Source organism: Phyllobates terribilis, unplaced genomic scaffold (assembly GCF_046119375.1).
Source record: "Phyllobates terribilis strain yellow unplaced genomic scaffold, ASM4611937v1 Scaffold_1__5_contigs__length_1240528914, whole genome shotgun sequence".
Classification (NCBI taxonomy): domain Eukaryota; kingdom Metazoa; phylum Chordata; class Amphibia; order Anura; family Dendrobatidae; genus Phyllobates; species Phyllobates terribilis.
In genome coordinates, this window is record NW_027362761.1 from 687,993,816 (window position 1) to 688,021,468 (window position 27,653).

Sequence of the window (27,653 nt, forward strand, 5' to 3'; positions counted from 1 at the left end):
GATATTCAGTAATATTAACAAGATGTCAAATTTATATGGTTTTATTTAGGATTGTACAGTAAAAACACTTTACAAAAAACGGAAATATTTTTATGTCACCATATTCTATAACTAAGGCTTATTTTGGTAGGATAAGTTGTAGTTTTTATTAGTATCATTTCGGGGTGTATTTGTGACTTTCCTCCCCTTTTATTCCTTTTTTTGTGAGAAGTGATAAAAAAGCAATTGTGACATTGTTATTTTATCAATTTATTTTTTGCATGGTGTTCCCTGCAGTGGGATGAACATCACGCTCATTTTATAGTTTGGGCTACTACAGACACAATGATACCAAATAAGTATAGTTTATTTATATTTTAATCACTTTTTTTTATTTTTATAACAAATCTATTTTTAATACATATAATTTTTATGAAAATTTTAACTTTTTCTCAAGTGTCATCATATTGTAAGAGTTGTTTTTAAATCCAAAACTTTCCATTTTTGACCAATGATATCTCACATGTACTCAATGGGAGGCAAGTCTGGAGACCCTCTAGGCCGTTGTAGCAAGTATTAGGCCATGCAGGCTGTTCACAGTAGCATAAGCAACACGCGGCCTCGTGTTGTCGTATTGAAAAATGGCTCCTGGAACACTTTCCCTTCTTGGTGTTGCAATATCAATGTTGAGGAGTGTATTTTTTGGTGTTTGGCAAAAAAAGCAAAACAAAACCAAAAGCATAGCTTTCCATAGCAAAGATAAGAATATTCAAACATAGTAAAAAGGCAGTATTCTGCCTCAGAAACCTGATAAATGGACAAAAAATATACCAGCAAAACATGGTTAAACAGTCTCTATTGTCCTCCGAGATAGAATTACTACCTCTTCTGTGGATATATATACAGTGGGTATGAAAAGTATTCAGACCCCTTTCAATTTTTCACTCTTCGTTTCATTGCAGCCATTTGGTAAATTCAAAAAAGTTCTTTTTTTTCTCATTAAAGTACACTCTGCACCCCATCTTGACTGAAAAAAACTGAAAAGTAGAAATGTTCGCAAATTTATTAAAAAAGAAAAACTGAAATATCACATGGTCATAAGTATTCAGACCCTTTGCTCAGTATTGAGTAGAAGCAACCTTTACAGCTAGTACAGCCATGAGTTTTCTTGGGAATGATGCAACAAGTTTTTTACACCTGGATTTGGGGATCCTCTGCCATTCTTCCTTGCAGATCCTCTCCAGTTCTGTCAGGTTGGATGGTGAACGTTGGTGGACAGCCATTTTCAGGTCTCTCCAGAGATGCTCAATTGGATTTAGGTAAGGGCTCTGGCTGGGCCAGTCAAGAATGGTCACAGAGTTGTTCTGGAGCCACTCCTTTGTTATTTTAGCTGTGTGCTTATAGTCATTGTCTTGTTGGAAGGTCCAGAGCACTCTGGAAGAGGCTTTCATCCAGGATATCTCTGTACTTGGCCGCATTCATGTTTCCTTCAATTGCAACTAGTCGTTCTGTCCCTGCAGCTGAAAAACACCCCCATAGAATGATGCTGCTGCCACCACCATTTTTATTGTTGGGACTGTATTGGGCAGGTGATGAGCACTGCCTTGTTTTTTCCACATATACTGCTTAGAATTATCACCAAAAAGTTCTGTCTTCGTCTCATCAGACCAGAGAATCTTATTTCTCATAGTCTGGGAGTCCTTCATGTGTTTTTGAGCAAACTACGCGGGCTTTCATATGTCTTGGACTGAGGAGAGGCTTCCGTCAGGCCACTCTGCCAGAAAGGCCTGACTGGTGGAGGGCTGCAGTGATAGTTGACTTTGTGGAACATTCTCCCATCTCCCTACTGCATCTCTGGAGCTCAGCCACAGTGATCTTGGGGTTCTTTACCTCTCTCACCAAGGCTCTTCTCCCACGATTGCTCAGTTTGGCTGGACGGCCAGGTCTAGGAAGACTTCTGGTGGTCCCAAACTTCTTCCATTTAAGGATTATGGAGCCCACTGTGCTCTTAGGGACCTTGAGTAATGCAGAAATTCTTTTGTAACCTTGGCCAGATCTGTGCCTTGCCACAATTCTGTCTCTGAGCTAATGATTCTCATTTGGTCTGACATGCACTGTGAGCTGTGAGGTCTTATATAGACAGGTGTGTGCCTTTCCAAATCAAGTCATATCAGTTTAATTAAACACAGCTGGACTCCAATGAAGGAGTACAACCATCTCCAGGAGGATCACAAGGAAATGGACAACATGTGCCTTAAATATGAGTGTCTGAGCAAAGGGTCTGAATACTTATGATCATGTGATATTTCAGTTTTTCTTTTGTAAAAAAATTCTACATTTCTGTTTTTAGAAATGTTAGAATTTACCAAATGGCTGCACTGAAACAAAGGGTGAAATATTTAAAGGGGTCTGAATACTTTCCGTACCGTGTGTGTGTGTGTGTGTGTGTGTGTGTGTGTGTGTGTGTGTGTGTGTGTGTGTGTGTGTGTGTGTGTGTGTGTGTGTGTGTGTGTATATATATACACATGCATACACACACACACACACACACTAATAAATATATATATAGTACAGACCAAAAGTTTGGACACACCTTCTCATTTAAAGATTTTTCTGTATTTTCATGACTATGAAAATTGTACATTCACACCGAAGGCATCAAAACTATGAATTAAGACATGTGGAATTATATACTTAACAAAAAAGTGTGAAACAACTGAAAATATGTCTTATATTCTAGGTTCTTCAAAGTAGCCACCTTTTGCTTTGATGACTGCTTTGCACACTCTTGGCATTCTCTTGATGCGCTTCAAGAGGTATACAGAAAAATCTTTAAATGAGATGGTGTGTCCAAACTTTTGGCCTGTACTGTGTATACACACACACTTATTTATTATATTTGGGCTGTAGTGAGGTGGACACATTTCAAATCCACTTATGGAACCTGACATAGGATCTAATGCCCTTTACACGAGGCCCCCCCAGGTAAACAGTTACTTACCTGAAAAATCTTTTCCCACATCCTTTAATGAAAATGCTATTGCAGCCATGTACGGCACAGGTCACTGTACGGCTCCGCTCCACAGGTCCATGCATTACCTAGACCACAAGATGTATTGTCTTCTAAGTACAGATTTATATCATTTTATCAACTTTTTTGCTCCAGCGGTTTCTTCACATTTTATCTGATAGTCAGGTCAATTTTCATACTTTGATGTGTACAAGTTAAAGTTACGAAATAATAAATTGATATTAACCACAATACCTGCATATTTAAGGAGATGAGACACCTGGAACATTATCAGAATGACACTTTATACATGCATTTTTCCTCATACAATTTTGCGTCCATGTGAATTTTTTTTGTAAAAATATGCATAGAAATTGACAGTGGTTAAAAGGGTGTCCCAAATAGAAAATTATATACATCAACATGTGCTTTAACCACTTCGTGCCTGGAGAGCCCCTGAGATGCAAAAACAGCAGAAACCCTCCACAAGTGACCCCGTTTTGGAAACTAGACCCCTTAAGAATTCATCTAGTGGTGTACTGAGTATTTTTAGCATACAGGTGATTCACAAAACTTTATAACATTTAAATGAGAGAACAAAAAAAAAATTCAATTTTTTCCCACTAAAATACGGTTTTAGCACTAAATTTATCATTTACACGAGTGGTAATAAGAGAAATTGGACCCCCCCCAATTTATTATGCAATCTCTCCCGAACGTTGCAGTGCCCCATATGTGGCTGTACACTACTGTGTGAGCAGACGGCAGGGATCGGATGGGAAGGAGCGCTACTTGGCTTTTAGAACGCAGATTCCATTTGAAAAGAGCCCCTGAGCTGTCAGAACAGCAGAGCCCACCTTCCTTATGTGACCCCATATTGGAAACGTCACTGCTTAAGGAGTGTAGTGAGCGTTTTAAACCCACAGGTATCTCACAGATTTTAAAACATTGGGACATGGAAATATAACATTTTAGTGGTAAAAATTATTATTTTTTATTAGCTGTAAATGTCAGTTACAAGGGTTAATGGGTGAAACTGGACCCCACAATTTATTGCGTAATTTCTCCTTAATGCGGTGATGCCCCATATGTCATCAGAAACTACTGTTGGGCCACACAGCAGGGCTCAGAAGGAAGGAGTGCTATTTGGGACCCTAGAATAATTTTCAGGTGACATTAGTGGAGCCCTTAAGGTGCCAGAACAGCAGAAAAAAACCAAATGTGACCCCATTGTAGAAATAGCACCTCTCAATTCATCTATGGCCGCAGTGACTATTTTGTAACATCCACACCGGACTTTTTTCTGGAGAATTACATATATGGCAGTTTACTGCCCATACATTGTGCCCCAATACAGTGTCGTGCCATTACCGCTTACTGTAGTTTAAGCACAGTGGAGCTTAGAAGGAGGGTGGCATTTGGATTTGGGAACGCAGAATTCACTGGATTTTATTTGAGGGGTGGGAGCCATGTAATTTTTCCAGGAGTCTTTGTTCTACCAGTAACATGGGAACCCCCTATAGTTCCAATGACAATGTCGAACCTGAGTGGGGGCTGGTTTTGTGCAGGATAAATTAGGGTTTTTATTGGTAACATTTTGGGGTACATAACATTTTTTGATCGCTTCCGGTATGAGACTGGGCTCCCATTCTTGTGTTCTGCACTGAGCACTAGGTCGGGGTTTCCATGTAAATCCAACAAAAACGCATTTCAGACCAAACCCCCAAAAAGGAACCACCCACCATAATGGAGGCAGATGGAGACACTCTTGTGTTATCCATATTGTAGGCGTTTACATAACTGTGGTTGTCCACACTTGTGCGCTTAAAAGACACCTAGAATGATTGATCTCTGTTCCGGCGGTGTCCTGACAGAATCCAAAGTGACTCCATTTATCCCATAAGTGAGTGGTTTCTTTGGGAATATTGTCTGAATCGCGGTTTTGGGGAATTTACATGGAAACTCCGGTGTAAGCGCTCAGCGGAGAGCGCATGATAAATGTGAACCGAGCCTTATTCCGATTTTTGGGAGGCAGAATGAGCAAATAGACAGCAGTACCAGAATAGTTCTTATTTTTGTGCAGTTCACAGTGCAAAATACGTGATTAGACGACTTTATTCTTCAGGTCAATGCGATTACAAAGACATCAGATTTATATCCGGTTTATGTTTCATTATCATACAGTAAATATAATTTTTTTTTTTATAAAAAGTATTGTTTTCGTCGCCATAATCTGAAATCTGTAACTTTATTTTTTGGCAATCAGAGCTGTATGAGGGCTTATTTTTTTGTGGGTAGAGTTGCAGATTTTTTTTTTTTTTCTTTTCTTCAAACATCATTTTTATTTGTTTTTTTTCAGAAAAGCAAAAACATATAAAGACATATGAAACAAAGCCAGAATGCACAATAATAAGGAGCCTGTACATAGATCAGGCACACTGAATAACCGATAAGTTCAGGTTAGCTGGCTTAACAAATAAACAGCTAAACAAAGATACAAAGATTAAGTATTGCAAAATACAGTCATCTTCAACCAAAAGAATTAAGTAGATACCGGTGATTTGTGTCAATTATCTCCCATGTTTTAGTTAACGCGTAAAAGTCCTAGGTTATTATTTAGATCCTCCAGAATATACCATTCTGTAGAAGTAAATTGTTTGACAATTTTGTTCTTTTCAGTCGGAGAGCAACATGTTATAATAAACTGTTTCCATTTTGATAGAAACTTCCCAGCTTGTTGTTCTTTGTTACTGAGGACATCTAGTTGTTCTACTCCCATAAAATGTTTCATTTGGATTATTAGCTCTGCTATAGGGGAAATGATAGGGTCTAGCCAATGTTTGAGTAGCTGTTTTTTTGCCAGGAAGAGTAGAGTATGAAGCAGTTTTGGGGGGCCTTTTGATTTTTTGCCGGGGTTCTCTGGGTTGTTCCAGTGATGTAATAGGGCTAAGTATGGAGAGAGAGTGTATCCTGGACCCCATATAGTAGTCATCAAATCTGAGACCTGATCCCAATATATTGTTGAATCAGAACAGGACCACAGGCCATGCATAAGGTCAGAGTATGGATGATGACATTTAGGGCATGCAATTAGTCTATTTGATAAGGGATCTTTTTTCAGTATATTAAAAGCGTAGATGGCCCCGTGTATTATTTTATATTGAGTTTCTCTCCATGTTTCATTTATAATGTATTTTCTAAATATCTTCCAGCCTAATCTAATCTTAGTGGGAATTTCAACGTCTTCCAATTGTTGCTTCCAGTACTTGAAGAAAATGTCAGGGTGTATCTTTAATAAATTGGATTTCATAACAGAGTAAAGACTAGATATTGAGGGAGTGCCTGTTGGGGCTAATAAAATTACATCTAATTCGTTTTGAAAGGTCTCGAAGGTAACATCCCTTAAGTTCGACATAATGGATAGTCTAATTTGTTCAAATTGAAAGCCATGTTGCAGAGGTAGATCATATTTATCTATACATTCCGGGAACGTCAACCATCTCTGATCGGTTGGGTGGAGAAGGTGAGATATGTTATGTATACCTGCTTGCTGCCATTTAATAAATAGTTTATTTTCACTGCCCTGTGGAAATTCCAGGTTCCGCCATAGCGGCAGGTGCTTAGAAACTCTGAAAGAAAGGCCATATTTCTTTCTAACCGCTTTCCAAGCGGAAATGGTGTCTTCAAAAGTTACAGATTTTTTGATTGCTGGAGGTAGGGAAGTATAGCGAGAGTGTAGAAGTGCGGTTAAATTGAAGGGGTAAGCAAGTAATCAGAGTATGTATGTCTTTTATGGAGCCAGTCAATTATGTAGCGAAAAAGGCAAGCAAGGTTGTAATTCCTGATACTTGGAAAATTGATGCCTCCATCATCCTTGGATGACATAAGTTTGTCTAGATTAATCCTAAGACGTTTTCTTCTCCATATAAAACGACTAAAGGCCCTATTAAGTGTAACTACATCAGAGTGTTTCAGTAGCAGTGGTAGAGTTTGGAGTTGATACATAATTTTAGAAGTACTGATCATCTTAACGAGATGTGCCCTAACCAAAAAAGACAAGGGCAAATCCTGCCACGACTTCAACTGATCAGTAATTATTTGATGAGGGGGGGATAATTTAGCGTATACAAAGAGGATGGCAAACTGCCTATTTTTATGCCCAAATAGGTGATATGAGATGTAGCTATATTAATATCATAGAAAGATTTTTTTTGGTTAGAGTTTCATTCCTTTTTCAGTTAATGGTAGCAATTCACATTTTTTAGCATTTATTTTAAACCCAGAGTAAGTACCAAAGTTTTTAAATAAATCCAATACTAGAGGTAAATGCAGGATGGGATCCGACAAACAAAATGATGTCGTCTGCAAAAAATGCCGCCTGAATTGTTTTTTTTACTAAATTGGATGCCTGAAAAAGTTTTAGGGTCAGATAGAATACGGACTAAGGGTTCTAGTGCCAGGTTAAAAAGTAAGGGGGACAAAGGACACCCTTGTCTCGTTCCCTTTTCAAGAGAGAAGGGAGTGGATAGAAAACCCGGGGTGTACACCTGAGCTTTTGGAGACATATAGAAATTACGAATGTAATTAAAAAAAGGGCCTGACAATGACATCTTGGTTAAAACCATATATAACCAGTCCCAACTTATATATCAAAGGCCTTTTCGGCGTCAAGGGAGATAATTGCCGTGGACCCCTTTAAATCAGGTGTAGAGTGGATTTTATCAAGCGCCAGTAATACTTTCCTAATATTTAGTGTGGCTGAGAGACCCTTAACAAAGCCTGCTTGTGCATGGGATATAAGGTGGGGTAGAATAGAGGCCAGTCTGTCAGCCATTATTTTATATAAAAGCTTAATGTCGATGTTTATAAGGGAAATCGGTCTGTATGAATTGGAGGATAATGGATCTTTGCCTGGTTTTAGTAATAATTTGACATAGGCCATATTTGTGTAAGGGAAAATGGGATTGCCATTGATTATTTTGTTGAAGTTCGATAATAACAAGGGGGAAATCTCTTCCGTTAAGGATTTAAAGAAGTCAGAAGTGTATCCATCAGGTCCAGGGGCTTTGTTTGGTTTCAAATTTCTAATTGTATTAGTAATAAAGGTAGTTTGACCCTATCTAAGAGTGTATCAGAGAGGGGCAAGGTTTGTTTTGGATTTTTGTATAGGTCCTTATAGAATGAGCCTAAAATCTCATTAATTGATTTAGGATTCGTGTGAATTACCCCGTTGATATTTCTTAATTGGAAAATTCCCTGTGGCTTTTTCAGACCTCTTGCCAGATTGGCCATCATCCTCCCTGATTTGTTGCCAAACCTATAAAAGTATGCTTCTGTTTGAGATAAATGGAATTTTTCTCTCCTATCTGCGTATTGGTTAAATTCAGATTGTTTTGAGACCAATGTGTTTTATTTAGAGGGGAAGGGTCAAGAAGAAATGTAGTGTAGACTTGTTTCAGTTCAGAGGATAGTTCACTATATTTTTTCATAACTCTTGTGAGAAAAAGTATACGCCAAAATTCCCCTGTAGGAGGGCTATATCGGGCTTTAAACGTTTTAAGTGTCTAAGGACTTTCATCCGTTTTTGGGGACATCGCAAACCTTTAACATTCCAACATACGATATACATATTCAAAGACTGTAGAGATAAACATCTTTGGTGAACAGCTTACAAAATAATGATGACATGTAGTCAGATTATGTACTAAAGAGCAAAGCTCGAACAAGTGAAACAATTTCAAATAACAATAAACCAAAGTTTTATAGAACTGACCTAGCAAGAGCGTGAACATTGTTAACTGCTCGCTAGGGAAAAAACAATCTCCTGGGCTTCACTTCTGCCCGACCATGTGTGTAATATAACAAATTACATTTAAATCCCCCTTAAGTTATTTTATCAGAATTTTTCTTAAGCAATTGCCTCCATAAAAGACTTTCACTCCAGAGCCTCCAGGTGTATAAAAGGAGAAACGCAATAAATCAACGATTGTTATAACTCTGGTCTCCTTTGTCTCCTCGTTTCGTGGGTCTCTTAGGGGACCGTGAGCTAGAGGGAGTTATTGCCTGGTAGGTCTGTTCAGGGCTGGCCCCTGGTCCTAGGAGACTGCTGACAAAAGATTCTGCTTTATCAGGCGAGATAAATTCCCAGAAAGAGCCATCTGTGTCTTTCAGGCGTAGAGTAGCCGGGTAGCGGAGTTGAAAGCGAATTTTTTCTTTGTGCAGTCTGGTGCATATAGAGCTGAAGGACTTCCTTTTCCTGGTTACTTCAATGGAGTAGTCTTCGAAAAGCAAGATTTTATGGCCTTGAATGATCAATGGGCAGTTTAATTGTTTGTATGCTCGGATAATGTCAGCTTTATCATTGAAATCCAAAAATTTCATAATGACCTGTCTTGGCAGGTTTGTATTGTGGGCTCCAGAGACAGAGGGTGGAGGACCAATTCTGTGGACCCTTTCCACCTTTAGATAGTTTTAGGGCTTTTGGGACTTCGTTCTCACATAGGGGTTTCAGAGTGTTCTGTAGATACGATTCAGGTAGACCCACCAAACGCAGGTTGCTTCTGCGAGAGCGGTTCTCAAGGTCATCTATACGGTCTCTCAGAATTGTGTTTTCACGAACAATAGCCATTATTTTGGAATGGTCCTCATTTGAATCATCTTCAATGTTTGATACTCGTGATTCTAACTCAGTGAGCTGTTCGGCTTGTTCTTCCTGTCTGGCCTGAAGATCCAGCAGGGCAGTATTTAGTGTGGATTGAATTATGGTTTTGATTTCAGGAAGTAGCCTAGCAGTGACCTCAGCCACTAGTTCCGAAGGGTGCATTTGTGATTCCCCTTTCCTAGAAGTAGAATTGCGGGGCGTTTTAGGGGGTTGACATAGATCCCCTCCGTCTTCAGATTGGGCGGGCTGTTCCTCTTGGTCTAGAGTAGGAGCCATATTATGAAGATTGGAGAAGTCAGAGTGATTGGAAAAGGAAGATTGTTTTTGCCCGCTACGGAGAAGGTAGCGGTCCATATAGGCCAAAAGATATTGTTCGAAGACGACCTTCAGCTGTGTGAAACTTTCAAAAAATTTCTGAGCTGCGGGGGGGGGGGGGGGAATCAGGAGCTTGGAGGCGATGTACAGGGGGGAGAACATGAGCAGATAATCAGAGATCACATGGTCGGCGCCTGAACCGGAAGACTCACAGAATAATTGTTTGTAGACAGTAGCTACTTCATGATAAGAAATGGAGGGATCGCCAGAGCAGGTCCAGTAATAAAACTGAATATGTGGGGTCAAGTCTGGTTATTAGATGACCATGGAGAGTTCGGTGGTATCATAGGAGTAGTGAGTGAACAATAGTAGTAAAAAATTGAGACTGCAATATTCCTGTGGGCCTCAAGATGGTGTATGAAGTAAATGATAAAAAAAAAAAAAATATTGTTATAATTCAAATGTCCACTGGATGGAGTTTTGATGTAATTAGCAATGGAGGACGGATATTTGGAGTTTAACAAACTCACATATTACTCCACTGATGTAAAAAATGACCCTGTAGTGAACAGAGTATAGAGGAGAATTATCAGGGTATTGATGCTCTGTTTGGGCCAAATTCAAAGCGCAAGAGTAGCCTCAAAAGTCTCCGTTGCACTACCTCACTGATGTGCTGACCTCCACAAAGATGGGAGGTGGGAGGGCCCCAGCCTCTCTCCACATCACCTCCACCACCGCCAGGCCGACACAGAGCCTGGGACCAGCAGCCTCCCCGCCCCACACTACACACCGTCCGAGGGAAAGTCCTGACGCCCCGCTCTGCAGGACTCAACAGAGGACGCGGCGCACTCCATGCAGGCCGCCCCGACGTCTCTGGACCCCCAAGGAGGACGAGGGAGAGGTAAGTGACTCATTTACAGGTGATCAGGGGGTGCCGCTCCGAAGCACTTACCCCTGGCTAGTAAAGATTCCTGTCAAGGGAGTGCAGCAGGAGCGGAGACAGGCTCCGGTGATGCGTCTCCTCGTGTCCAAGATGGCGGCCGCGCACAGGCCAGGACTCAGTCTTCTGCTTGAGGCTCCGGTATCACGCACCGGGGAGCCGCTTCTGCAGGCTCTGAGAGGTCAACAAACCGAGGAAAAAGTCAAAGGGAGCCAGAAACTTCCCTTAAAATAGGGCTCAGCAGGAGCTCTTCCCAGACACGTCCTGCTCCCTCAGCTTCCGGTGGGCGGTCCTGTTGCAGATTTTTTGGTACCATTTTGGGGTACATAATATTTTTTTAACGCTTTTTATTCAGATTTTTCATACTCAGAATTAACAAAAACCAGCAATTCAGTTAATTTTTATTTTTTGCGCTGTGAGGTAAAAGTAATAAGATGATTTGTTCTTAGGGTCAGTACAATTACAGGGATACCAGATTTAGTGTTTTTTTTTTTTAAGGTTTTGCTTTATTTTTTTTCTATTTTATAAAAATGAATTTGTTTTTGCATCGTTATGTTCAGAGCTGTAACTTAATTTTCTTTGCTGAATGATCCATATTAGGTCTTGTTTCCTGTGGGATGGTTTGGGGTTTTTATTTATACCATTTTTTTATATATGACTTTTTGATCACTTTTTATTCTCTTTTTTGTGAGTCAGTATGATGAAAAGGCGGCATTTGATATGTTTTTACTATGATTTTTTACGGCGATACCAATTATGTGTACTTTTTTATTTTTGTTTTAACACAATTGCTGCGTTTTAAGTGGCGAAATGTCTTTTTGTGATGTGTCCGCTTTTGTGTGTTTTTGTTATGTTTTTTACCCCCTGTAGGACATGAATATTTTTTACTTGGATCGCTGGTCTCATACATTGCAGCGATTTCTCATTTTTCCAACAAAATTTACAAAACTTTTTTTTTTTAGGGACCACATCACATTTGAAGTCATTTTGAGAGGTCTTTATGACAGAAAATACCCAAAAGTGACACCATTCTAAAAACTGCACCCCTCAAGGTGCTCAAAACCACATTCAAGAACTTTATTAACCCTTCAGGTGCTTCACAGGAATTTTTGGAATGTGGAAGAAAACAAACATTTAACGGTTTTTCACAAAAATGTTACTTTAGACCCAATTTTTTTTATTTTCGCAGGGGTAAGAGGAAAAAATGGACCCCTAAATTTGTTGTGCAATTAGCCCTGAGCATGCAGATACCCCATATGTGGGGAAAAACCACTGTTTGGGCGCACGGCAGGGTTCGGAAGGGAAAGAGCGCCATTTGACTTTTTGAATGTAAAATTTGGTTGAATAATTAGCGGACGCCATGTCGCGTTTGGGGAGCCCCTGATGTGCCTAAACAGTGGAAACCCCCCAACAGTGACCCCATTTTGGAAACTAGACCCCTCAGGGAACTTATCTAGATGTGTGGTGAGCACCTTTAACCCCCAGGTGCTTCACAGAAGTTTATAACATTGAGCTGTAAAAATAAAATTTTCACATTATTCCCACAAAAATGTTTTTTCAGCCCCCAATTTTGCATTTTCATAATAATAGGGGAAATTGCACCATGCAGTTTGTTATGCAATTTCTCCTAAGTAAGCAGATACCCCATATGTGGGGGAAAACCACTGCTTGGGCATACGGCAGGGTTCGGAAGGAGCACCATTTGACTTTTTGAATGTAAAATTTGCGGATGTGCCCCTGATGTGCCTAAACAGTGGAAACCCCGCACAAGTGACACCATTTTGGAAACTACACCCCTCAAAAGGATTTTATTAAGGGGTATAGTGAACATTTTAAACCCAGAGGTACAACACAGAATTGGATAACATTAGGTCATCATATTGAATAAGTTGTCATTAGTCTTGAGCACAAGTGCTCGCTACTTGAGTTTGCATCGGGTACTCGGGTATGCACCATGTATCGTGGGTGCTCGAGTGACATGCTAGTGTCCCCGCCCGCATGTTTCACAGTTATTAGACACCCAAAAAACCATGAGGGGATCGCTCGTGCATGGCAGGCAATCCCCGCGAGGTGTTTTTGGCCGCGAAGCATATGCGGCGGAGACTCGAGCATGCCACTCGAGCACCCGCGATACTCAGTGCATACCCGAGCACCCAATGCAAACTCAAATAGCGACCACTTGCGCTCAACACTAGTCGCCATATCGTCATCTTTTTTACTTTCGAAAAAAATCCCAACCCCAACCCTAGCCCAATCCTAACCCCAAACCCAACCCCAGAGTTTATTTTTTACACCGTTCCTTGTGCGGTATAAGTGATTAGACAACTTCATTCTCCGGGTCTGTGCGATTACAGCGATACCAGAATCAAATCGGGTTTTTATGACTGACAGCTGTCACACACTAAAAGACGCATTTTTTTGTAAAATCTAGATTTTGCATCGCCATATTTTGAGAGCTATAATTTTTCCATATTTTGGCCGACAGTCATTAGACGGCTTGTTTTTTTGCGGGATGAGTTGACGTTTTTATTGGTGCCATTTGCAGGCACGTGACATTTTTTGATTGCTTTCTATTCCGATTTTTGGGAGAGAGAATAAACAAAAACCAACAATTCAGGCATTTTTTTTTACATTTTTTTATGCTGTTCCGCGTGTGGTAAAATTTATAAGGTAGCTTTATTTTTCGGGTCAGTACGTTTACAGCGGTGCCACATTTATATTGTTTTTCTATGTTTTGGCGCCTTTACACAATAAAAGCTATTTTATAGAAAAAATAATTTTTTGCATCGCTTTATTCTGAGAGCTATAACTATTTTTCAGCTGATGGGAGCTGTATGGCGGCTTGTTTTTTGCGGTACCATTTTTATTTATAATTGTCTTTTTGATTGCGTGTTATTCCATTTTTGGTTTGGCGGTATGATAAAGCATTGTGTTTTGCATTGTTTTTTTTTGTTTTTGTTTTTTTTTTTACAGTGTTCACTGAAGGGGTTAACTAGTGGGACAGCTTTATAGGTCAGGTCGTTCCGGACGAGGCGATACCAAATTTGTGTAATTTTATTTATTTTTTCATAATAATATTTATTGATGGGTACATTATATTTTTGGTGGATTATTTTTTTATATTTTTTTCATATTTTTACAATTTTTTTATTTATTTTTTTCCCCCACTTTAACACTTTTTTTTACTTTTATTACTTGTCCCACTATGGGACTTTCACTTTTTTTATTCTGATTGCCTGTATAGCACAGGGATGGAGCACCATCCCTGTGCTATACAGGCTGTCAGCGCTGCAGATGCAAAAGATATTTTGGTCATGCACTGCTTATGACCAAAATATCTTCCTGCTGTCTGGTGACCCGGATGTTGTCATAACGACATCGGGTTGTCATGGCAACATCCGGGAAGCCACGGCAGACAGCGCTGGAGGCCGGCAGGAGAGGCGAGTAACCCGATCACCTCCCCTTGCCACCGCAATACTGTGATCGACTTTGATCGCAGCATTGCAGGGGTTAATGTGCCGGGAGCGCTGCGGGACCGCTCCCAGCACATTGTCACAGCTGACACCGGGTGTTATCAGCTGACACCCGGCGGAGATCGCGCCTGCACTGCCTGTGGCACCCTTCAAATGGTTTCAGAAAAAGATGTGTTTTGTATTGGAACTACACAAAAAAAAAAAAAAAATATGGACATAATTTCACACAAAATCCCCAAAATGGGAGGGGAAAAATTTAATACTTTGTTGCACAACCTTTGGAATAACTGCAATCAATCGCATGCTATAACTTATCATCTTCTTACACCTCTTACAACTGGAATTTTGGACTGCTCTTTTGCAAACTGCTCCATGTCTCATATTTGAAGGGTACCTTCTCCCAACAGCAATTTTAAGATATCTCCACAGGTGTTCAATGGGATTTAGTTCGGGACTCAACGCTGACCACTTCAGAACTCTCCAGAGCATTGTTTCCATCCATTTCTGGGTGCTTCTTGAAGTATGTTTGGGGTTATTGTCCTGCTAGAAAACCCATGACCTAGGATGCAAACCAAAATCCTTTGGTAATCTTCAGTTAAGGCACCCAATGCCAGAGGTAGCAAAATAACCTCAAAACAGCTTTGAATCACCACCATATTTGACTATAGGTACTGTGTTCTTTTCTTTGTAGGCCTCATTGCGTTTTCAGTATACAGTAAAATGATGTGCTTTAACAAAAAGCTCTATCTTGGTCTCATCTGTCCACAAGACTTTCACAGGATTTTGGCTTACGTATGTTTTTTGGCAAACTGCAGTCAAGCTTTTTCATACCTGTGTCAGCAGTGGGTCTCCTGCCATAGCGTTTCATTTCATTCAAACGTCGACAGATGGGGGGCGTGGCCCAGCAGGGCATGTGAGGACGTGTGTTGGAGCTCTCCCGCTGCACATACCGAATACAGGGCTAAACGGAGGCACCGCCAAACGCCTCAGATAGCTGCTCTGGTTCCCGAGATTGCGGTGAGCTTGAGGAACCTGTCGGAGGCTACATCCGAGATCCAGATGACTCGCAGGAGGCAGAAAGAGCTGGGGACAGAGGGGAGTACCCGGACCCAAGATGAAGCTGGATCAGCAGAGGAGGAGGCGGCCAAGGCAAGGGCTGCATACAGGAGGAAGATGGAGGTGATCTCCAGGCTGGAGAAGTTTGCCAGAGTGGAGGGAGCAGAGAGGCAGCAGCAGGGAGCTGGAGATGAGGAGGCTGGAGGTGTAGAGGACACTGGGGAGTAGAACAGCAAGCAGTTCCAGGCACAATACAGCCCCATTACTCAGCAGATCCCCATGCATGCTGATAATTCACAGAATAAGTGTGACACATCCCCCCTTGCAGCAACCTCACAAGCCCCTGCACACAGTGAACAGCCTGTAGACTCATGTGAAGCAGCTGTGAATGAACCAACACTGAAGGATGTATTCTCAGTAGTGACATTTTACAAATCTGCACTCACAGCCCTGACCCTGCAGGTTGGCTTAAAGGTTGAAATGGCTAATTTAAGTACTGCCATGCAGAAAGCTGAGGAGAGGACGGAAGCAGTGGAGGAGCGTGTAGGCAGTGCTGAAGATCAGATTGCTGAACTGTTACAAAGGGAGAAAAAATATGTCCAGCGCATTTCGGAGCTGGAATTTAAAACAGACTATCTTGAAAAACGTTCCCGTAGGAACAATCTAAGAATAATTGGAATGCCTGAAAAGGTAGAAGGGAACAACCACACAGATTATATCAAATCATGGCTGAAAACCAAAGTTTGGAGGAGACAGCCTTAAAAAATTGTTCAGTGGAGAGTGCTCATCGAGTACCATCAAGACCCTTACCCCCAGGGTCGGCCCCAAGATCTATCCTGGCAAAAATCCTAAACTACCGAGACCACGATCTCCTACTTAGAAGGGCCAGAGACATGGAAGACTTGATGGCAACCGGATAGCTATATACCCGGACTATTCCACGGCAGTTCAAAAGCTCAAAATGAAATTTGGAGAGGTCAAGAGGAGACTACAGGGACTGGATTTGGCTTACTCAATGCTATATCCAGCCAAATTAAGGGCTCTGGGAGGGGTACACATTTTTTCAGACCCCTGAGGAGGCGACAATTTGGCTGGATCAGAATGGAAAACGTATCAGAGCAGATGGGGTCCGCTGAAGAAGGCTCTGGTTGTTTAAGAGTTAATTGTTATTAAGATTGTAAAATTTGAATGGTTATAGAATAATTGTCCTTTGGTACTGCGGGACGAAAAGGTTTATAATGGTTGTGTTTGGCGGCGCAACAGGCATTTTATTCTGTTATCGGTGGGCGGGAGACGAAGTTGTGGAGAGTTAACTAGAAGAGTAGTAAAGTGTCCGAAATCAGACCCTAATAATTGCTAGGTTGCGGAAAGGCATTCCTTCCTCGTATAGAGCGTGCGGTATAGGTATTAAAACAAAAAGTTGGTAAAGTTCCTGTGGGGAAAGGGTTGGGGAAGTTCGAGGGGTAGTTTAAGTTGAGTTTTAAAATGGGGAATCGGGGGGGCAGTAGGTTAGAGAAGGGAGGGCTCCGGGAGGGAGGGAGGGAGGGGGGGGGGGGGGGAATACTGATATCATTGACTATGATGGGAGCAAGAGTTAAAATGTTAAACTGGAATGTTAGAGGCTTATCTAACAACAAGAGACGAACAGCAATACTGCAATATATTATGCAACAGAGGCCCTCGATGATATGCCTTCAGGAAACAGACCTGGTTAGTGAAAAAATAGCTGTGCTACAGAAGAGATGGGTGAGGAAGACGTATCACTCGACATTCTCAGCCTACGCTGGAGGGGTGTCAATACTGGTACACTCAAGCACGCAGTTGGTAGAGGTAGAGGTGTCAATAGACAAAGATGGCCAATATGTATTTGTAGTGTGTAAGATTTTCAATAAACTATTATGCATTATGTCTGTATATATCCCTCTGCCATACTCGGGGGGGGGGGGGGGGGGGGGAGGGAGATGCAGGAAATTCTTTGAAATATCGGGTAGATGGGTAGGGGTTCCTAGGTTTATAGTGGGTGATGTAAACAATATTGTCAATGACCACTGGGATAAGGGAAAACATGCCTTGTTGAGGAATGAGGGGAATGAGACAGCGTTTGGTAACTATTTAAAGGAAGTAGCCTTGACAGATCTATGGCGGGTACGAAATGTGGATAAGTACTGCTACTCCTGCTATTCGGCCACATATGGCTCTTTGTCCCGTATAGACGTAGCCCTGGGAAATGAATGGATGGATAATTTGGTATAGGAGGTGGAGTATTTACCAAGAGTGGTGACCACAGTCCGCTAGTGGTGCTACTACAAATTCAGGACCAGGGGAGTAAAATCGGGGTTGGGATGGAAGATTCATCCTTTTTGGCTGCAACTCCTAGACATGGGGAAGATTGGTGATGAGGTTGCAGAATTTTTTTGGCTTAACGAGGGTAGTGCAGAGCAACACATTGTTTGGGACACTATGAAGGCATATTTAAGGGGGATTTTGTTCAGCGACATATCAAGGCATAAGACTACATCCAGAAACAAGGATATAACGGTAATGGAAGAATTGAGGGTAGTGAAGGGAGAGCCGAGTAACCAGAATTCACAGGACACACAAAACCACATGAAGGCTGCTCAGGAAGAAGTAAATAAACTACATTTGCACAAGGCAGAAAGGTTGAGGGCATTTCAAAAAGATGCTTTCTATGCAGAGGTTGAAAAAGTAGGACATCTGCTCTCAGTGGTGGCTTCTGTGCAGCGGGACTCAGCACATGTATATGCATTAAAACAAGAGAATGGTAGTGTAGTTACTCAAGGGGGGCAAATTTTGGAAGTCTTTAGGGTATTTTACAGGAAGTTATACTCCTCGCAGTCGCAGCAGGTGGAAGGGGAGATTGATGCTTTCCTAGGGGAGGCTCACCTACCTAAGTTAAGCAACGAAGACAGAGAACAGCTAGACGAACCGATTTCAGCAGAGGAATTGGGAGAGGCTTTGGCATCCATGGCGGGGGGACAGGGCACCAGTGGCAGACGGCATCCCAGCTGAAGTATACAAAAACCTCAATGAGGAAATAATAACTAAGTTGTAAGGGGCATTTGATGAGGCGCTGGAGAGGGGAGTGTTACCCGCATCTATGAGGGAGGCCATTGTTGTGGTCATTCCCATAGCTGAAAAAGATCCACAGCTGCCAGACTCAGACCAATATCACTTTTGACTGCAGATATCAATACACTGGCCAAGGCTCTGGCGAACAGACTAACCCGGGTAATAGACAAGCTAGTCCACTCGGACCAATCTGGCTTCATGCCAAATAAATCCACTGCTGTCAATTTAAGGAGGCTGTACTTAAACATGCAAATTCCAGCTGAAAATGCGGGTAAGAGTGGTGGTATTTCTAGATGCACATAAAGCCTTAGACAGTGTGGAATGGAACTACCGGTGGTCGGTGCTGAGTAGCTTTGGGTTCGGGCCAGTGATTACCTCATGGGTAAAATTGCTCTACTCCTCTCTAACAGCCAGAATTAAAGTGAATAACAAACTATCGGAAAGATTTCCTCTGTTTAGAGGTACGAGACAGAGGTGTCCGTTGTCCCCGCTGTTGTTTGCCCTAGCTGTGGGGCCATTCGCTGCCAAAATAAGATCGCAGGAGGTGAAGGGGGGAAAACAGAGGAGAAGATAGCTTTATATGCCGACAATATTCTACTATTTTTGGAAAATCCTGGGGAAGCCTTCAGAAATGTAGTGACACCAATTGAGGGCTTTGGACAGATATCGGGACTACTCATTAACTGGGATAAGTCGTGTGTTCTGCCGATAGATGGAAAGGGTGACTGTACCGGGGAGGTGGAACTATTCACCAAATTAAAGGTGGTCCAACAATTTAAGTATTTAGGGATTCATATAGCTCTTCCATTGACGACATTTGTGGAGCTTAATATATGTCCTTTATTACAAAGACTGCTCACTAAAATCACAGCATGGAATAAGTTACATTTATCGGTGGTGGGCAGAGTGAACCTCCTCAAAATGATTGTAATGCCGCAACTGTTATATGTGCTGCATAATTCCCCATCTGGATCCCAATGAGCAGGTTCTGTAGGATAAAATCACTATTTGGAGAATTTGTGTGGGGTAAGAAGAGTCCCAGACTTAAACAGGAAACACTGCAGAAACCAAAAGAGGAGGGAGGCCTAGCACTCCATAGTCCCTGGTCATACTTTTTCTGCACAATGCCAACACCTCAAGAGCTGGGGGGAGACTATGGGAAAGGGACAGGTACCTGTCAGTTTGGAGCACTTAATTAAGATTTCGCCATTAAGTATGGGACTGGAGGCAGGAATCTTCAAGAAATGGGGATCACATTACCATACCATAAATCTAATACAGAAAATGTGGCAGAAAATCAAGCAGATTAGGGGGGAGGGGGGTAACTCACTTCGCTAAGTTTTCACCTATCTAGGATAACATCTATTTTCAGGAGTTCAGTAATATGAAGGGGTTTGGTGGGTGGAAAGAAATGGGTATTGGTCTGATCTATCAGTTGATTTACAGAGGGAAGCTTAAATCATATGAAATGTTATAGGAAGAATTTCAATTCCCAAGGCTAAAAGGCTTTCAATATAGACCGGTTCAGCATGCATTTCAGACCCAAAGCAGAAGAGGGCCTATTGGAATACAAACAGATCTGATGTTAGATTTTATACTTAAAACAGAGGAACGAAAGGGGCAATATCTGAAGTGTATTGAGACCTGCTGCATGCCTTTCTTGGAGGACACCCTATCAAAGCTAGAAGGAAGTGGGAGACAGACTTGGGAGAGATACACAACGATAGGTGGAAGTCCATTCTAGAATATATACCCAAGTTATCCATGAGTGAGCCTGGGAGAACATCACAGCTGTATGTGACCCACAGGGTGTATAGAACCCCTGATATGTTATTTAAAGCAGGGTTGAAGTCTAACTCCGACTGCCCAAGGTGCTAGCAATCTCAGGCAGACAAACTGCATATGCTTTGGCATTGTCCTCCTTTTCCGATCGCAGTGTTGAATGGTATTGGAATGGTGTATAGGTGTATTGTCCCTAGGTACCCACTGACATGTATATTAGGGTACGTTGAGGAAATAAAAACAGACATGACATGACCAAAATAGCAATTACAAGATTGTTTATTGCCAGAAAATTAATTGCAAAATATTGGATTAGAGAGGAGCCCCCGTCCAGACGCGAATTCATTGCCCAAACCAACTATATAATTCAACTTGAAAAAAGTATTTACACCAAGAAGAATAAGCAGGAATACTTCCATAAATTATGGCAGCCATGGTTGGATAGGATTAATTAGAGTACACCTATATATACTACTGTAGAGTAAAACTCTTGGTAAACTGCATGGCGGAGTGGAGTGGGAAGAAGGAAAGAAGAAAAGAGGAAGAGAAGGAAAGGGAGAAGGGGAAGGAAAGGAAAGGAAAGAAGGGGGGGGGGTAAAAAAAAAAAGAGAAAGAAAGGTCTCCATGGGGAGGGAGTGGGGGAACTTACTGTAATATTGCAAAACAAATACTGTCATGTAATATCTGTTCCAAGTTTTGTTATGTTTAATAAAAATTTATCTGATTTAAGAAAAAAAAAAGGGTTGACAGATAATTTGCGCTGACACTGATGCACCGAGCCTGCAGGACAGCTTGAAATTTCTTTAGAACTTGATTGGGGCAGCTTATCCACCATCCGGACTATACTGCGTTTCATCCTTTAATCAATTTTTCTCTGCTGTCCATGTACAGGAAGGTTAGCTACAGTGCCATGGGTTGTAAACTTCTTGATTATGTTGCACACCATGGACAAAGGAACATCAAGATCTCTGTTGATATTATTCAACAATTTTGGTTCTCAAGTCCATCTTCAATCTCAAGGTTACAAGTCCTCAGACAGTTCTCGTGCTGAAAACCCCGTGTCTGTCATCACAGTACTCCTGATAAAGCAAGCCTGTGGCTGGTGTTCACGGAAAACCATGATTTTTTTGTACTATATACAGCAATGCTGTTTATTTGCTTAATATAGCAGAAATAAGACGATCGCAGGTTCAAGTTCCCTAAGGGGAACAATGAACAGAAAGAAAAATTAAAATAAAAAATTAAAAGTATATACAGTACAGACCAAAAGTTTGGACACACCTCATTTTAAGATTTTTCTGTAAATTTTTTTTGCATCTTTTTGCTAGTGTGAACATGCTCCTATTTCTTGCATGTGTACCATCTTAGACCTCAGTTCACATTGCTTGGTTTTTTGTCTTGTTTGCATTCTGTGCAAATTAGGGGTGTTGCATCCCCCTTGTTGAGCTGGTTAGTATATATGTAGCTTACCACGGGCTTAGGTGGTCTGATATTGGGACCCGGTTCTATTTGTCTACCCTTTTATATGCATTACTTCAACTTTGATATACAGTAAAGTTTTTAATATAGACAGTGTAGGACTGTCCCAATTTAGGGTCACCTTGTCGCTGGTGGGACGGCTTGTATACTTTCTTTGATCAAAAATAGTTCACCAAGTAACCTATATTTCATATGCAACTTTGCTTTAAATGAGAAGGTGTGTCCAAACTTTTGGTCTGTACTGTATATTACCATATTTTTCGGACCATAAGACGCACCTAGGTTTTAGAGGAGGGAAAAAAAAAAAAAGTAAGCAAAAGGGGGAGGGGGTCTTCTGCTGACACTGGTATAAGGGTAATATCCCCCAATTCGGACAATATCCCCTATTCTGGTATATATGCCCCCCCCCTTCCTTTTATACATGGTCCCCATCTCCAGCCTGGTATGCCTGGCATCCCTCCATCCTGGTATGCATGGCCCCCCCCATCATCCCCATCCTGGTATGAATGCCCCCCCCCCCCCCGCCCCATCATCCCCGTCAGGGTATGCATGGCCCCCCTAGTCCCCATCCTGGTATGCATGGCCCCCCTCATCTTTATCCTGTTATGTATGGCCCCCTCATCCTTATCCTAGTACGCATGGTCCCCCTTAATCCCCATCAGGCTGCACATAAAAAAAAACTAAAAAAAAAAAAAAAAACACTCCTACTCACCTTTCTTCTCTCTCCTCCAGCGCTGCGTCCAGTCTGCCCGCACTGATCTCTCCATGTGAGTCGCGCATGACGTCACTGCTATGCGCGGCTCACATGGAGAGATCAGCTGCCGGAAGTCACTGCTCCCCACGCCACGACTGTGTGCGTGGGGAGCAGTGACTTCATGCTCCTTCATAGCCGCCACACAGTGTAGCCGCGCTGCGGCTCCTGCCGGGCTATCTTGTGTACCCGCTTATTAAAGGGCATGAATATTCACCCCTCCCCACGCCCATGGGCGTGGAGAGAGGTTGAATATTCATGCCCTTTAACAGCGGGCACAGGCGATTCCGGCCTCAGCAAATCACCATCCTTTACCCCCTCCACCCACAATTTAAAAAAAAAAAAATGCACATATTTGAGATTGCTGCGTTCCTCAAAAAGTCTGATCTATCAAAACATAAAATAAATTAATCTGATCGGTAAATAAAATTGCGGTATTTTGGCTGCCGCAACAAACACAAAAAACCTGTAATAGGAGATCAAAACATTGAATTTACCCATCGGCTCAGGGCGCAAAAAACAAGCCTTCACACAGCTCCATACCCTGAAAACATTATGGCTCTTGGAAAATGGCGACAAGCAAATTTTTGAATTTGTTTTCTGCATAAATAAAACTATGCATGTTTGGTATCGCCATAATCGTACTAACCTAGGGAATCGTATTTTCGGGTCAGTTTTACTGTAAAATGAATACTGTAAATAAAAAACAATTGCTGAATTGCTATTTTGCCACACTTACAAATAGGTAAGTAGCTAGCCGTGAACGAGCAGAGAAGTATGCAATCTGGGCAATTCTCTGTGAGCTAAATTCAGCAGCAACACTAATCTCACTGATAATTTATTATAATGCATCATTCTGGAATCTGGGCTGTTTAGCTCCCAGAGCATTTTCTAGGCTAGATACAAATCGGATCCACAGATGAGAGCAGGCCTAGCTGTGAATGGGGCTTTCTGCATCTGAATGGAAACAAGTATGTTCTCATTCACTGATTGCACACTAATATCTCCATATTTTAAGAATCCTGAGAGGTAGAAACAATACAGTACTGTAAGTTACAAAGTTAAAGAATTTCTCATTAATAAAGTGATCAGTAATCAGACTAAAGCTGGCATACAAGTTACCATTATTGTGAGGATGCATGTATGTTTGCAGTATGTACAATACCTGCTGCTTTTTAGCTGATAAACTCTCTTTATTACTGATTTCATGTAGTCTGGTTTGGAAGATTTCAGATGGGTCTGTGGGGTGGTCTTCCAGCTGATTGCTACCTGTAGGGTCTGCCTACAATAAAGAAATACATAAAATGATATACTACTATGCAGCTTTGAAAATAAGTTACCAGAAGACATTTGGAAGTAGAGTAAGGAAAAGTGTATTTATCAATAAGCTTATTCTAACTATATTCCAGTTTTCCCATGATATATTATTACAGAGATATATCCAATTACTGTGGTGAAGAGTGGTATTAAATAATTTACTGGCCAACGACATCATTCAGCTAATGTTACCAAAAATGTGGCCAAGCAATATGCCAGTATGGGGTGATAAGGGAAAATATATAGAGTAACCTTTACGTTTCCTCTTGAAGCCAAAATGAGTTGATGGTGCTTGAGTCTCTGGCTGACTCCAATCATTTATTACATGTACATTATTTTAGGTTTTAGTAGCTGGGCCTGTGGCATTCAGCTCATTTCTGGGGCTTCTTTTTTGAAGAGGGGTTTAAAAGAGAAAACCTCTTTAAAAAATCTCCAGCTTAAAAAGGGGTTGCATGGCACCAATCATTTCGTAATCAGGAGGCGAGTGGCACAGATGACACTACAGAGACTTCCTAGGAAGCTGGCAAGATTGGCAGCACTCGACAACTCTTTAAATTCAGGGGAAAAAAAACAAAAAAAAAAAACAGCTTTAACATAAGGAGTGCCCCATATAAATTACATATTTCTGTGAATGCGGTTTTCACATAATGGGGGGCATCACTGTGTTATGGGATTACCTGTTGTGCATCCCGAGGTTCCACTGCCGCTGGAATCTCTCTTGGTAATGCAATGAGAAGAGACGGCACTGCATCTGGTGCTAGATGAGGTACTGAAGACCCAGGATATAGGCTGTAGTCTGTCTCAGTAAAATGATCACTACAAACGCTTCTAGATGCTAAGGATGTGCAGTGCTGTTGATGCATTGCTACAAGCCACTTGGACAGCAGTTTAGGATCATTCATTGGAAACCTGTAAATAATAAAGACATATTCCCATCATCTTAGTGGAGTCTGGTTAAGTAGTAAGTGCATAGAGAAACAACTTTTTAAATTCTCCCTTTGTTAAATTTTACCCCAGATATCGGGGCAAATGTTATTGTTTACAGCGCTGCCTATACTACAAGGGTGCCCTACATAGCAGTATTGGGAGAGTGCAAGTCCAACCTGCAGCGCAAAGAAACTGCTCGACTGCGCTGTCAATCAAGTAGGAGTGTCCCCTCTCAACAATGAAGAAGTCAGGAACATGGTGAACCATGCCCTCCTGAGGAGTGAACATCAGAACAGCCCTTTAAATTGAAGGGGCCATCAAAAAAAATTCTCAACAATTAAAAATAAATTATATATATATATATATTTTTTATTATTTGTTGTTAATGAAGTAAAATAAGATAACGTATGTACACGCTGTGGCATATGTTGGCGCTAGTGTTGAGCATTCCGATACTGAAATATCATCAGGTATCGACCGATATTCACGGTATCGGAGTTCCGATACTTTTAGAATATCGAATACCGGAATCGGAAGTTCCCATAATGCCTGCGCTCTGCAGCGTCTCTGAAGGATGACAAGCTGGATGGCAGCGCTCAGCTTACTGTACTTGTCATTTAGTGTTAAAGGATTTATTAAAAAAAAATAAATAGCGTTTTCATGCACCCGTCTCTTTAAAAAAGCCGGCCGGCAATTCAGCATCGTTACCCGACAATTTACAACAGAAAGATAGAGCATCACACATAGATTAGATAGATAGAAACATGTCAGTCACATATATAATAAGTACAGTGACAGTGTTGGTTACTGTACTTGTCATTTAGTGTTAAAATAAAGGATTTATTAAAAAAAAAAATTGGCGTGGGGTTCCCCGTAATTATAGTCTCTAGCGGAGGTTAAGCAGACGGCTGGGGCAGATGTTTGAAGCCTGGGAAGGGGGTAATACCCACGGAGCTTCCCAGGCTACTAATATCAGCCCCCAGCTGAATACCTAGCCTTTACTAGCTATTAAAATGAGGGACCCCCTCAAAAAAATGATGTGACGTCCCCCCTAATTTTAATAGCTAGCAAAGGCTAGGCAGACAGCTGGGGGCTGATATTAATAGCTCAGGAAGGGTGCCATGAATATTGGCCCCCTCCCAGGCTAGAAACACAAGCCGTCAGCCACCCCAGAAATTCTGGCACTTAAACTCGATCTTCCCACTGCCCTGTAGCGGTGGCAGTGGGGTAATGGGGTTGGGGTTGATGTCAGCTTATAATGCCAGCTGACATCTAGCCCAGGTTAGTAATGGAGAGGAGTCTATAAGACACCCCCATTACTAACCCCATAGTCAAAGTTAAAAAAAAAAAAACACAAACACCCAGAATAAAGTCCTTTAATTGAAATAAAGACACAATTTTTATTGTTCTAAATTAAACCATACTTACCATCACGCCCATTCCAGCTGAAGCCAACGATCTCCTGCAATAAAAGTAAAATAATAAAGCAACATCATCCTTACCTTTCCATGGTTCCCACGACAGCTTCAGCTCTGCTACATCGAGATGACAGGCTGGATCGCAACAGAACGCTGCCATCCAGCTTGCCATGCTGCAGACACTGAGAAGCGCAGGCATGCTTGCACTCCTCAGTGTCTCGCTGTGACGGCATAAAGATGAGCCGAGGTCATGTCCAATGAACTCTGCTCACCTCATGCACGTCACTGACAGCGTGGGAAAATTCTCCTGCACTCAGCGCTTCAGCGTGAGAATTTTCCCACACTGTCAGTGACGTGCATGAGGTGAGCTGAGTTCCTTGGACATGAACTCGGCTCATCTGAATGCCGTCACAGCCAGACACTGAGAAGCGCAAGCATGCCTGCGCTTCAGTGTCTGCGGGATGACAGGCTGGATGGCAGCTTTCTGTGAATGTAGCAGAGCTGGAGCCGTCTTGGGAACCATGGAAAGGGAAGGATGAGGTTGCTTTATTATTTTACTTTTATTGCAAGAGATCGTTGGCTTCAGCTGGAATGGGCGTGATGGTACCGTAAGTATGGTTTAATTTAGAACAATGAAGAATTGTGTGTTTATTTCAATTAAAGGACTTTATTCTGGGTGTTTGTGTTTTTTTGTAACTTTGACTATGGGGTTAGTAATGGGGGTGTCTTATAGACGCCTCTCCATTACTAACCTGGGCTTGATGTCAGCTGGCATTATAAGCTGACATCAACCCCAGCCCTATTACCCCACTGCCACCGCTACAGGGCAGTGGGAAGAGCGAGGCTAAGTGCCAGAATTGGCACATCCTATGGATGCGCCATTTCTGGGGCGGCTGACGGCTGGTGTTTCTAGCCTGGGAGGGGGCCAATATTCATGGCACCCTTCCAGGGCTATTAATATCAGCCCCCAGCTTTCTGCCTAGCCTTTGCTAGCTATTAAAATAGGGGGGACCCCACGTCATTTTTTTTGGGGTCCCCCATTTTAATAGCTAGTAAAGGCTAGGTATTCATCTGGGGGCTGATATTAGTAGCCTGGGAAGCTCCGTGGGTATTACCCCCTTCCCAGGCTTCAAACATCTGCCCCAGCCGTCTGCTTAACCTCCGCTAGAGACTAAAATTACGGGGAACCTGACGCTAATTTTTTTTAAATAAATCCTTTATTTTAACACTAAATGACAAGTACAGTAACCAACACTGTCACTGTACTTATTATATATGTGACTGACATGTTTCTATCTATCTAATCTGTGTGTGAAGCTCTATTCTTTCTGTTCTAAATTGTCGGGTACCGGTGTATGCCGCTGATGAATTGCCGCCTTTTCATGTAATACATTCTTCATTATTCTTAGTTGTTTTCCTTCATGTAGAATTAACCTACAAGGAAAGAAAGGGTTT

General features: G+C 41.8%; 1 protein-coding gene across 1 annotated transcript in view; it reads right to left on the reverse strand.

Moving 5' to 3' along the window:
• The window catches only part of LOC141273492 (uncharacterized), a 123,270-nt gene that overhangs the window by 4,098 nt on the left and 91,519 nt on the right, over window positions 1-27,653 (reverse strand). Inside the window, exons 5-7 of the mRNA XM_073685394.1 lie at window positions 24,531-24,762; window positions 23,702-23,818; window positions 2,981-3,078 (exon numbers count right to left, since the gene is read on the reverse strand). Of these exons, the coding sequence (XP_073541495.1) occupies window positions 2,981-3,078; window positions 23,702-23,818; window positions 24,531-24,762 (447 nt within the window). The remainder of the gene's footprint in view (window positions 1-2,980; window positions 3,079-23,701; window positions 23,819-24,530; window positions 24,763-27,653) is intronic.